This window comes from Schistocerca nitens, chromosome 3 (genome assembly GCF_023898315.1).
Source record: "Schistocerca nitens isolate TAMUIC-IGC-003100 chromosome 3, iqSchNite1.1, whole genome shotgun sequence".
Taxonomy (NCBI): domain Eukaryota; kingdom Metazoa; phylum Arthropoda; class Insecta; order Orthoptera; family Acrididae; genus Schistocerca; species Schistocerca nitens.
Genome location: NC_064616.1, coordinates 311,157,157 through 311,169,847, shown reverse-complemented (window position 1 = coordinate 311,169,847; position 12,691 = coordinate 311,157,157). Strand labels below are relative to the sequence as shown.

The 12,691-nt window shown below is 41.1% G+C and overlaps 1 protein-coding gene across 1 annotated transcript in view; it reads left to right on the top strand.

The window, feature by feature from the left end:
- LOC126249202 (tubulin beta chain-like) overlaps positions 1-12,691 on the top strand; it is a 102,777-nt gene that overhangs the window by 68,652 nt on the left and 21,434 nt on the right. Inside the window, exon 7 of the mRNA XM_049950855.1 lies at positions 7,525-7,674. Coding sequence (XP_049806812.1) covers positions 7,525-7,674 — 150 coding nt within the window. The remainder of the gene's footprint in view (positions 1-7,524; positions 7,675-12,691) is intronic.

Sequence of the window (12,691 nt, the reverse complement as noted above, 5' to 3'; positions counted from 1 at the left end):
CCCGAAGGAATTCTGCTAATCTCGTCCACGACAGAAGACTGAGTCCCCACTTACTCAAACGTTATGCAAGTCCACGAACACGAAGTGTGAATTATGTGCCTAAACGTTAAGAACCACCAATCGAAAATGGTAGTGCTCTCTTGCCCCAATTGCACATCACCCCTTGTACTGTACAGCCTTCTTCCATAAGCTGGGAAAAATTATATCCCCATGCTAGCACATCTCGAGGCATCGAACAGGAGTTAATTGTCAAGTTTCCTGACGTCACGGTCGGTGTCCATCGACACACCTATTTTGCGTGCACGGGAAATAGTGGCATCGGAAAAACGCAACAGCCCTCAGAGACACAGCGTCAGGCGTCCAGCAGAGCCGCCCCATTTCGGATATTTCGGCGACATGTTTTCACAGGTCCAACTGATAACGGTCTTGCAGGGACGTTCTGTGGAAACATGAGGACCCTTGCAGAAACGACAGAATGAACATCTCCTTGGCCAAGAGAAATTGTCAGTGCCTCAGCTTTTAGCAGCTCGGCGAAAGCAGTCGTCAAGAGTTCTGCCTCTGGCCTACGGAACAATACGCTGTGGCGCGCTATGGGCTCACCGCTTGCCGTAGGCAGTGGACCTCCCATCCCCCATCACCTCTCCAGTGCCTTAAGCCATGTCCTCTGCCTCTCCTTCCGCTGTGCTGACCAGTCGCCCTTCACTCTGTCGATACCTATTCTCAAGACCCATCGTGTTCTCCGAACTGGAATCAATAAACCTCATCTGCCACAGCCATGGCTTCAGACAAAACAAGCGTTCAGTTCCAGCAGCTCTAATAACTTCACGCATCTAGCTAGCATTAAATTCAGTGTTACAATCACAGACAACTCTTTCACAGCCTCATTGACCATAGAGCCTTCCTAACCTAATGAAAGTACCTTAAATGTATGTCTGCTCGAATGAACAATTAAAGCGGAAGGAAGGCAGGACCGAAAGACTTGCCGTCTTTAAATTTTTCTGTATGTTGTGTAGTTTTTGCACTGTCGTCTTCTGAAACAGAGGTACGTACGAATAACATTGTATCATTGACATCGCCATATTACAAGCTACCAAGATTACATTCGATATATAGTCATTAAGGTAACTAATTAATGCAAGTTGCCAAATTATCAGTGTGGTGTTCTAAATCTTAATGACATTTAAGGGAAGAAGTGGTAATTTGAAGTGGTATGACGCAGCAGAACTGAGGACGCCAGTAATTGACCTAGTCTCGTTTTCGTATAATGTGGCCACATTTTAACAGCTGTGAAATCCACCAACGAAGATGGGCCACAGAACATGGGTACATATATGATGATGCTCTTAAAAATGTGACACATGCGGAGGCATGAAGTGTCAGTAATGTATCGTTTCATATTGTAGCTGCCATTTGCGTGAGGCCATGTGAATCAATTGCTGAAATTCTATATGTATAATGTCGTTGCGTTCCTGTGTTCCACTACAAATGACGAAAGGCTGAAATAGCTTCCGGACATTCTATAAACATAATTTGAAATAAACATTGTCCCACAACCATCGTTTCAGTTTAAACTGAAATGAACAAAAATGCTGTATCGTCATAATCGTTAATAGCATTTATATAGGTCGGAGCACTATTGCCCAATAAACTTCGGCTGCGCCTATTTGCAGCTGCATTATACACCAACTGCTAAGTCATGGAAGCTGTAGAGACCAAGCGACAAGCTTTGCACCAAACGTTCCTAATGTGATTTTCCACAATGATATGTTATATGCTGCACAGAGTTTTAGTGATATCGGTTGTTGTTGTTGTTGTTTTCAGTCCTGAGACTGGTTTGATGCAGCTCTCCATGCTACTCTATCCTGTGCAAGGTTCTTCATCTCCCAATACGTACTGCAACCTACGTTCTTCTGAATCTGCTTAGTGTATTTATCTCTTGGTCTCCCTCAGTGGTTTTTACCCTCCACACTGCCCTCCAACGCTAAATTTGTGATCCCTTGATGCCTCAGAACATGTCCTACCAACCGGTCCCTTCTTCTTGTCAAGTTGTGCCACAAACTCCTCGTCTCCCCAATTCTATTCAATACCTCCTCATTAGTTACGTGATCTACCCATCTAATCTTCAGCATTCTTCTGTAACACCACATTTCGAAAGCTTTTATTCTATTCTCTTCTTGTCCAAACTAGTTATCGTCAATGTTTCACTTCCATACATCGCTACGCTCCATACAAATACTTTCAGAAACGACTTCCTGACGCTTAAATCTACACCCGATGTTAACAAATTTCTTTTCTTCAGAAACGCTTTTCTTGCCATTGGCAGTCTACATTTTATAGCCTCTCTACTTCGACCATCATCAGTTATTTTGCTGCCCAAATAGCAAAACTCCTTTACTAATTAAAGCGTCTCATTTCCTAATCTAACTCCCTCAGCATCACCCGACTTAATTCTACTAGTTTCCATTATCCTCGTTTTGCTCTTGTTGATGTTCATCTTATATCCTCCTTTCAAGACACTGTCCATTCTGTTCAACTGCTCTTCCAAGTCCTTTGCTGTCTCTGACAGAATTACAATGTCATTGGCGAATCTCAAAGTTTGTATTTCTTCTCCATGGATTTTAATACCTACTCCGAATTTTTCTTTTGTTTCCTTTACTGCTTGCTCAATATACAGATTGAATAACATCGGGGAGAGGCTACAACCCTGTCTCACTCCCTTCCCAACCACTGCTTCCCTTTCATGTCCCTCCACTCTTGTAACTGCCATCTGGTCTCTGTACAAATTGTAAATAACCTTTCGCTCCCTGTATTTGACCCCTGCCGCCTTTAGAATTTGAAAGAGAGTATTCCAGTCAACATTGTTAAAAGCTTTCTCTAAGTCTACAAATGCTAGAAACGTAGGTTTTCCTTTCCTTAATCTAGCTTCTAAGATAAGTCGTAAGGTCAGTATTGCCTCACGTGTTCCAATATTTCTACGGAATCCAAACTGATCTTCCCCAAGGTTGGCTTCTACTAGTTTCTCCATTCGTCTGTAAAGAATTCGCGTTAGTATTTTGCAGCTGTGGCTTATTAAACTGATAGTTGGGTAATTTTCACATCTGTCAACACCTGCTTTATTTGGGATTGGAATTATTATATTCTTCTTGGTCTGAGGCTATTTCGCCTGTATTATACATCTTGCTCACCAGATGGCAGAGTTTTGTCAGGACTTCCCTTCTTTGCTTAGAACTGGGTTTCCATCTGAGCTCTTGATATGCAAGTGGTTCTCGTCTCTCCAAAGGTCTCTTTAATTTCCTGTAGGCAGTATCTATCTTACCCCTGGTGAGATAAGCCTCTACATCCTTACATTTGTCCTCTAGCCATCCCTGCTTAGCCATTTTGCAATTCCTGTCGATCTCATTTTTGAGACGTTTGTATTCGTTTTTGCCTGCTTCATTTACTGCATTTTTATATTTTCTCCTTTCATCAATTAAATTAAATATTTCTCCTGTTACCCAAGGATTTCTACTAGCCCTCATCTTTTTACCTACTTGATCCTCTGCTGCCTTCACTACTTCATCCCTCAGAGCTACCCATTCTTCATCTACTTTATTTCTTTCCCCCATTTGTGACAATTGTTCCCTTATCCTCTCCCTGAAACTCTGTACAACCTCTGGTTTAATCAGTTTGCCCAGATCCCGTCTCCTTAAATTCCCACCTTTTTGCAGTTTCTTCAGTTTTAATCTACAGCTCATAACCAATAGATTGTGGTCAGTCCACATCTGCCCCTGGAAATGTCTTACAACTTAATACTTGGTTCCTAAATCTCTCTTACCATTATTTAATCTATCTGATACCTTCTAGTATTTCCAGGATTCTTCCATGTGTACAACCTTCTTTTATGATTCTTGAATCAAGTGTTAGCTATGATGATATCGGTAGTAAATAGAAAAAATTGCTATCGCCGTGTTACTGGATTTCTCTAAACCCAAACTCGGCTAATGTGTAAAATAATCTCCCAGATCTCCCAGGATGGTGAGAGAAACGTCGTTACCTTATCATCTACTGCTCTTAACGTGATGCTGCTACTTATAGTAGCATTTCAGCAATCTTGGCAGAGAACAGCTACTGGCTCATTAAAACTGTTTTGGCCTCTGTAGGAACGAATTTGCACAGGGCGATGTGGATTCCACTGAACATAAAACTCCGTTACTCATACACAGATTAAACAAGTGTGGCATGGGCCTTCGTAGTCCAGTGAAAAATTACCAATGAGTGTTGCACGATGCGCAAATATTTCATTTTTGCTGTGTTGCTGTTGATAATGATTTGCTTACGTAACTGGTGACTCGGGTAAATGCGGAACCAAAAGGCTAAAACCAACACCTAAAAGTAAAGAGTTTCTACGCTTGTATCAAAGTTCTGTCCTCGTTAATAAGTAACAAAGGCAGATCTACCAATCAATCTCTAACGTCTAGCTATCCCAGAAGAATGTGTCTATCCCAAACGCGATTGCGAAGTGCATTCCACTAATTGTAAGACATTCCAAGAACAGCAATTCGGTCATACGGCGAATGTCCCAGTATGTGGTCTGATTGAGACAAGTATATTATTGTTTAAATCATCGCTCGTATTGTCAGTCAGTCTTTCCTCTACCTTTACTAGCTGTTACTTACTAACGATAATTGTGATTCGATCTGTGAAACGTTTATTCCTATCACATCGCTAATTTACTGGAGCGGTTTGCCCAACAAAACTTACCTCCCATTCCTGGCGAACCACTGTCTAACGTCCCCCGCTGTATGAGGATGAAGGATTCATCGGAGCCAGGGGTCTGTCTGGTATGAACTCTTGCAATACTAGCAAAAAAGACACCAGACCACCGGCCAAGTACGATCAGCGAACCTCTACTGTCTTCACCTAGAGTACTGAAAATCGGCTTCCACTTAGTGTCATTCAAATATCAAATTTTTCATGTGCATGGGACACCTGTACCCTTAATATTATGCATGTATAGAGCTACCACAAAATGTCTTTCATATGCGCCGACAACCAAACAAATGTATATGGTCGTATTTTTGATGTAAAAATAGGCGCTATAACTACAAGTATTAAGGGCAAAGACAATGTGAATGACATGGTGAGTGAACCTTACAAGAATCTAAAGCGCTAAATCGAAAATATTGTGTAGAAACAGCATCGCTATACATATACAGGTATGATGCAGCTCTTCATGCTAGACTAACCTCTGCAAGTATACCTTACCTGCATAACTACTGCAACCCGCATCAGTTGGAATCTGCAGTTTTATTTATCCTGTGGTCTTCCGCTACAGCTTCTACCCTCCTTTTTTCCCCTCCTGTATCAAACTAAAAATTTATTGATGCATTACTATTTGTCCCATCAACCGATTCTTTTAGTCAAGTAAGAAATTTCGTATACCCCCGATTTGATTCATGTACATTATTGGTTACTTGATCTACCCGTATAATCTTCAGCAATCTTCCGTAGCACCACATTAAACATGCTGACTGCCACAAGGCCACATTTGGCGTGTCAGGGCCGCTGACAGCGCGCCCACCAATGGCCTCTTGGGAGTCAATGTACTGAATGTGGCGCTACAGAAGAATGCTGAAGATTATATGGGTAGATCGAGAACTAATAATGCAATTAATCAAATTGGGGGAAACGAAATTTAAGAGTCAACTTGACTAAAAGAAAGAAACGTTGATAAGAGAGATGCTGAGGCGTGCCCGCTACCGGCGGCAGTAAACATGTTAACGAGCTATGTTCTCTACATGTCACTTCCTTTACAGGTTGAACTCGCGTCAAATATTTTCTGGAAAGGGAAATAATTTCTAATTTTGAAAGTGGTTTTAAGTGGTTTTAAGTGTAGACAAATTTCTTTCTGAAATGCTTTCCTTGCTACAGCCATTTCGTATTTTATATGATCTATACTTCAACCATCATCAGTTACTGAGCTGCCCAAATAGCAAACCCCATTTGCTACATGCAGTGTCCATTTTTTTTAATCCTATTCCCTCAGCATCACTTCATTAAATGAGGTTATACCATTTCCTTTGTTTCACTTTTATTGATGATCAATTTATAATTACCCTTTCTAGGCACTATGCATTCTGCTCAAACTGCCGTTCAGTCGCTAGCCTTAATTGACAAAATTACAGGCTCATCAGAAAATCTGTTTTTATTTCTTCTCCTTCAACTTTAATTGCCTCTCCAAAATTCTCCTTGATTTCCTCTACTTACTCAATGTGCGCATTAAATATTGTGGATAGACTACCTTATTCTTCTTCCTCTTCCTCCTCTCTCTCTCTCTCTCTCTCTCTCTCAGCAACTGCAGTCTGATGTCTGTGCAAGTTATTAATAACATTTCGCTTCCTATCTTTCAACTGAGCTGCCTTCATAATTTAAAAAGTTTATTCCAGTCAACATTGTAAATCAACAAATGCTATAAACGTAGATTCGCCTTTCTTCAACCTATCGTTCAAGAAAGTCGGCAAGTATAGCGCTACGAACTCCCAAATTTCTCTCGATAGCCTAAATTATCTCAGAGGATACCTTCAACCACTGTTTCTATTCAGCTTTAAATAATCTGCTTTTGCAGCCATGGCTTGCTGTACTGGTTGTACTTTCGTCAACGTAATATCATCGATGCATTTTCTCAGTACATAAGCTGTTCAAAGCCTATTGTCTTCCATTTTCACTGGGTATTGGGGCATATACTGAATGCTGATACAGCATGGACGAATTACATCAAGGTGAACTATTAAGAGGCATTTGCCGTGTACAGATAACCACAGCACGAGTGACAGTAATTTGTACTTGCGACATACAACCCGACATAGGATGCACACACGTAAATGCTCAGATATCTCCTACATACATTCCAGTGAGCATCAAACAACTGACGTATGAAACAAGTAAAATTAGATACATATTTGCGAAATGTCTTGGAGTTCAATCAAAGTCTCAACAGCAGTTACTTTCCAGTTTAGAAACATTTTTTCTATTTGCTATTTCGCATTTTTTGCGCAAAATTTTATTTTATTCTGACATAGCATTTTCAGGCGATTTTTAAAAAATAAATTTATTCGAAAATTATAATTAGATATTTATTAACGAACATCTCCATTTAATTCAGAATTTTATTGAGAGTACGTGAAATTTTCTGATAGCCAGATCATAACCAGCGTCTTAAAAATAACGAGACCGGTAAGCTATCGGCAGCTATATTAATTAGCCTGAAATATTTTGATCTTAATGACACTCTGAAATCTTGTGGTCTTCGAAGGCGGTTTGCTTGGAGTTCTCGTGAGAATTACGTCGTACTGCTGTAGCAAACTGGTGCCTGGTCACTGAGCTCAAAATTGTATACTTAAGAAGGAAATCGAAGAAGACCATCTTCTAAGATGGTCTTGTCAGTATTATAATGGACTTGTTATTCTGCCAAATTGACGCTATTACTAAAAGTTTATGCAGAACATAGGCTGTTGCCACAGTGAAAGCACCCGAAATTGTTAACAGGTGGACGAGCAGATGCTGAGCATGCAGAACAAGAACAGCAACTACTTCGCAGAGTGGATCCCAAACAACGTGAAGACGGCCGTGTGCGACATTCCGCCCAAGGGGCTCAGCATGTCCTCTACGTTCATCGGCAACACAACAGCCATACAGGTAGAAAAAAAGACTAAAACGGTGTGTCCAAAGCACGCTGAAAACTTATACTCACAATGTGGTCCAGATTAAATAAAAAGAGTGCAAATATTGTTAATGAAGTGCGACATCCATTCGCTTATAGCAACGTGGCGGACGGCAGCTTCATGTAAGTCATATAACCACCCCACCACTTTACTGGCATACTTTATTAGCACCGGAATACCTCTGACAGTAAAGTCTCAAAGGCTCGATGCATACGAACGAGTCAGCAATGTGCTCGCAACGTCAGATATTGTTTCAGTACATGCAGGGCCACATAGTACCGGTAATCCCACAGTAATAGTAGTTCGTATGGCAACGGGTATGGACGTAGGCAGAAGAAAGCAGATAGATAATGCTCTCCGCTGGGATTAAGTCATTTGCTGGTTATAGCTATTTCACGTTTTTAACACGTACAGTCATAGACATAAAAACTGACGGACGGCCGACCGCCACATCGACTAAGTCCGAGTCGTTCACTAAAGGTGGCCAATAAAACTGACCGCCTCTGCAATGCTAAGTCCGGCCATCTGCACAATATGGCAACGCTTTAAGATGCGGAAGTTTCAGGAGCAAGTGTTGTGTACTTACGAGACACTCTACGGTTATGTTAGCCCGTGGGCTAGTGGTAATCGTCGTGCATTCTAAACTTACAGTCGTCTAAAGTTACGAACGTCGAAGATAATTCGCATCACAATCTGCCCACTTGTAATAAAAAATACTTTCAGAAACAATTACGCCCGACAGCTCGTGGTTGCGTCACTATCAATGCAGCTTATGCTCGAGTGTTTCCTTACGATGCATCAGCTACCGGCCACCGGCCAGACGCCACCCGCCGCCTGAAATTGGCCGCCGCCCAGGTGAACGCGGCGCCACGCTGTCAATGTATCAACTGTCATTTTCGAATTTGAAGTTCTAGTTATCATCTTGCAGTTAAGCATTGGATTTTTCACACTTCAAAATCATGAACTACCGTTAAGCATTGTAAAATTAGGTCGCAAGTGGAAAGAGGTGTAACATCTGCAACACAATACCTACTTTTGGTATTACAGAGGGGTGAATGCAGAAGAGGCAGCTCGAAAGATTTGAACTGTATGTGGAGCGAATGCTTTTGGGAAGTATACGCCAGAAAAAGATACTCTTGTTTCAACAAAGATCTTTCTAGCATGAATGATTTTCCACATGAAGAAAGTCTAGACTACTGATAATGTGATGGATTACCATATAACCTCCATGCGAAATTTGCATTCAACAGGCAATCTTCAGGAGTTTGGTGTAGGAATCCTGCATGCTCTAATTCGAAACATCAAAAATCAACGAAGTAACTATTACTGCAGTTTGCTTGTACATAATCAGGTCGCTCATTGAGCATTCCTATGCAATGCTGTTACTGGTGACGAGTTATGATGCCTTTATCGTTAACTTCCTAACAAGAAATGAAAGGCTGAGCCCCCCCAAAGACGTAAACTCGAGAAAAGAGTAGTGTCAACGTAATGCTTCCCATCCGGTAGCTCCAAAAGTGCAGTTTGCACTGCCGGCCGGAGTGGCCGAGCGGTTCTAGGCGCTACAGTCTGGAACCGCGCGACCGCTACGGTCGCAGGTTCGAATCCTGCCTAGGGCATGGACGTGTGTGATGTCCTTAGGTTAGTTAGGTTTAAGTAGTTCTAAGTTCTAGGGGACTGATGACCTCAGAAGTTAAGTCCCATAGTGCTCAGAGCCATTTGCAGTTTGCACTACGAATTCTTCCCCAAGGGTGTGTCCATCACAGCTGGAATTTGTTGCCGACAATTGACACTCCTTTCGGTCGCAGTGTAAGAAAATCGACTGACAAAACATAACCACATGTGCTAATGCATGATAACGCACTCCGTTGATTTGAGAAACAAAGCTATCCAGGACATTGATAGGGAAGTCATTTCTCAGGAACTTGTATCGATGGGGAAGGCATCTCTCAGGCTCTTGTCCCTCTCATCGTATACTGGTAAAATTTTACCTTTCCCGCTTTTGATCGATCAACCGTCAAGGCAATTCTTTCCTAGACGAAAACGCTCTTTAAATTACACTGGTTTAATAAGTTCGTTCTACAGGCGCAGAATTTGTAAACTACTTTAGCGCCGTCATACTGCGAAAGGATATACTGTTGCTGATATAACAGCGTTTTCCATTACTTTATTGAACACAACTGTAGTCATCAAAGAGAAATTAAATATTCACTTCGTTAATAGAAATTAAATTCAACTTACTACCGAAACATCACGACGGCAGTCTATCTTGATAAAGCATTACATGCCTGTAAGACGACTGTGCATATTTTAACACGAATTAATAGTAGATTACCGACTTTTGACTTCGAAAAGGTCTCTATTTACTTCATGTCTTGTATCATACTCAAATATCACGAAAATGCGGCGGATCGTAGATAGAATTATGTTTTCACAGCAACAAAAAAATTTCGGCAGAAAACAAGAGTGACATTATGAATTTTTCAGTACCATAAAGTTTCCGCTCTGACGCTAAGGGGCACTGAAAGTAGCAAGACGAATTTTCTCGAGCATAATATCAAGTGAATTTAGCGGGATAGTTCTGTGCCATCACGGAAGTAACTCGTCTGTCACAGAGTTGCCAAACATATTCTGTGTTGCCAAGTTTGTTATACTGTCAGGAAGAATACCAGCTGATGTGTTCTGTGAGTGACATCGGAAGTGACTATAGCTTCGTTTCAAAATTGTGGCTCGCAAGAGCTGGAATATACTCATAATATTTCAAAGAGTCTTATTCGCAATTTTGTAGCTAGGTTTAGGGGCTGGAGTGGAATTACCTGTAATACATCGATACACTGAGTGCAAAGGAAACGTCATAAATTAACTGCGACGATTATTTGTGTTTTACTGTCTTAATCGCATCGAAACCTTGAAAGCGTAATCACCAGACGCGATTCCCAATTTTGGAGTTTCTCCAGTGGTTGAGTTGACAATGTATCTTTGTTATATAATATTGTTATTGAGATCACTGTCAGTGGCACATCTGCCAGAAGACAGGCATGACCTCTTCTTCTTGTCAGCTTTTCTGGCGTATATTCTCCAGTTGCTCGAAACGTGAAGACGTAAGGTGTATTCGAATGTTCCATATGGCGAAAATCTGATATTTCTTTTCTTCCAGCTCTAACATTCAAAAAAAAAAAAGTTGCAATAAGCGGCAGGAAAGCGCATGTGAACCAACAATTAATAATGCAGTCATAATTAGTGGAATCCGACAAACTCCATCTGTCATCTGATAATTGTGAAAAACTTTATTCATCTGCACAGCACCACAGTATGAACTCAAGGGTTTCGTACGATTCCTGTACTTAATTTCGTTGTGATCATTTTCAATGACAGGAGAGCAGGAGCAAAACCATCTGACTTGAAATATACTTTTCCAGCGGGATTGGAATGTTTGGCTACACTTCCAGTGTGGTATCAAGAATGGGACCAATCACTCACTGCTGTAGTATACGCTAGGACAGAAAGAAGTAGGTTTCCCACAAAGTAAACGAAGAGAGACCCTGTCGCTGTCACTTAATAAACATGAATGGTTCAGAAAATTTCAAATATATCTACTGAAATGAGGAGGTTAATGCAGCTCCAGTCCGTCATTATCACTGAGTCGCCTGTGTGTGTGTGTGTGTGTGTGTGTGTGTGTGTGTGTGTGTGTGTGTGTGTTGAAAGGGTACAGTACCGCCCGACATTGAAAATAGGTACGAAATACTTCGATACTTTTGTCAGAACAACACATTTTTTTTTTGTAAAGTAACTCAATTTCAATTAACACAGCGAAGCCGGATACCAGTGTGGGGAAAGAATGACAACTTATTTATTTAATTGATCACATGTGCACTCCCTCAAAATAAATCCCTACATCCAGTTTGGTGAGATCTGTGAAATGAATGAATGTATGGTCGTCTGCTAACCACAGATAGTGAATGGGAATATATGATCATCTTTGAGTCGATCCTTTGGCTACCTTTGGTGAGACCAAAGAGATGAAAATTTTACCAGAGCTTTGAGCGCCTGAAATGTGGCTGACCAATAAGGTAGCAAGGTGCTTCTCCCACTTTGACAGAGGTGCGAGAGAACCGGAATACGGCCATGTTTCAGCACTCTGCCGCTGGACCTTCTGCTGTAAAGACCTGTTTTTTGTTGTGCTCCGTAATGAAAGAGTGGAGGCATGGTATGGATGTGGAATATTTAAGAGTAGCTTGAATTAATAATTTCTCTATCTCAGGAACTTTTGTGGGGAGAATTAAATGTCAGGCAGGTAATATTAAGGGGATTGTAGTAAACCAAGGGTAACAATGAAACCACGTGTAGTTGTAAGTTGAGATACTTCCGTGTGCTTAAGTTAAGCTGAATTACTAGCGTGTGTACAATAAGCTGAAATATTTAAAAAAAAATAGCGTGTGTATCATAAGTTGAAATATTTAAGAAATATCATTCCGTGTGACGCTAGATTTAAACTCTGAGAGAGAATCAAGGTGAGTCGGCCGTCTATACAGCAACGCCACTTGGCTTGCATTGCACAGGAAGACGTGCGTTTATCTCCAGAGTTCACAGTAGGAAAGTAGAATTACAAAGTGGGGCAGTGTCGTGTGAAACTGGGATAAATATTGAAGTGGGAAAGCGGAAAGTGATAATGTTGTAACCATTCTTTGTGTAGTATTTCATATTGTTGTGTTGTGTATGTCATGTAATTTGGGTATGTGTAGTTTGCATGCGGGAGTAGCAAGGTAGTTTCAAAAGATTTGTGGGTTATGCTTGTTCCTTCTGTATCGCTCGATCTGGAGGAAAGTTTCGTGGGGATAATTGTGAGAGTCGAAGAGTGAGATATAATAAAAGATCCACCATCCTATCCAGAAAGTGCACTGTTGCGGTAAATAGATTACGAGACCATAGTATAGAGATTCACTAATGTAAAGCCATGCCCACTGGGCGAAATTTCTCATGTGATATTGTTGTAG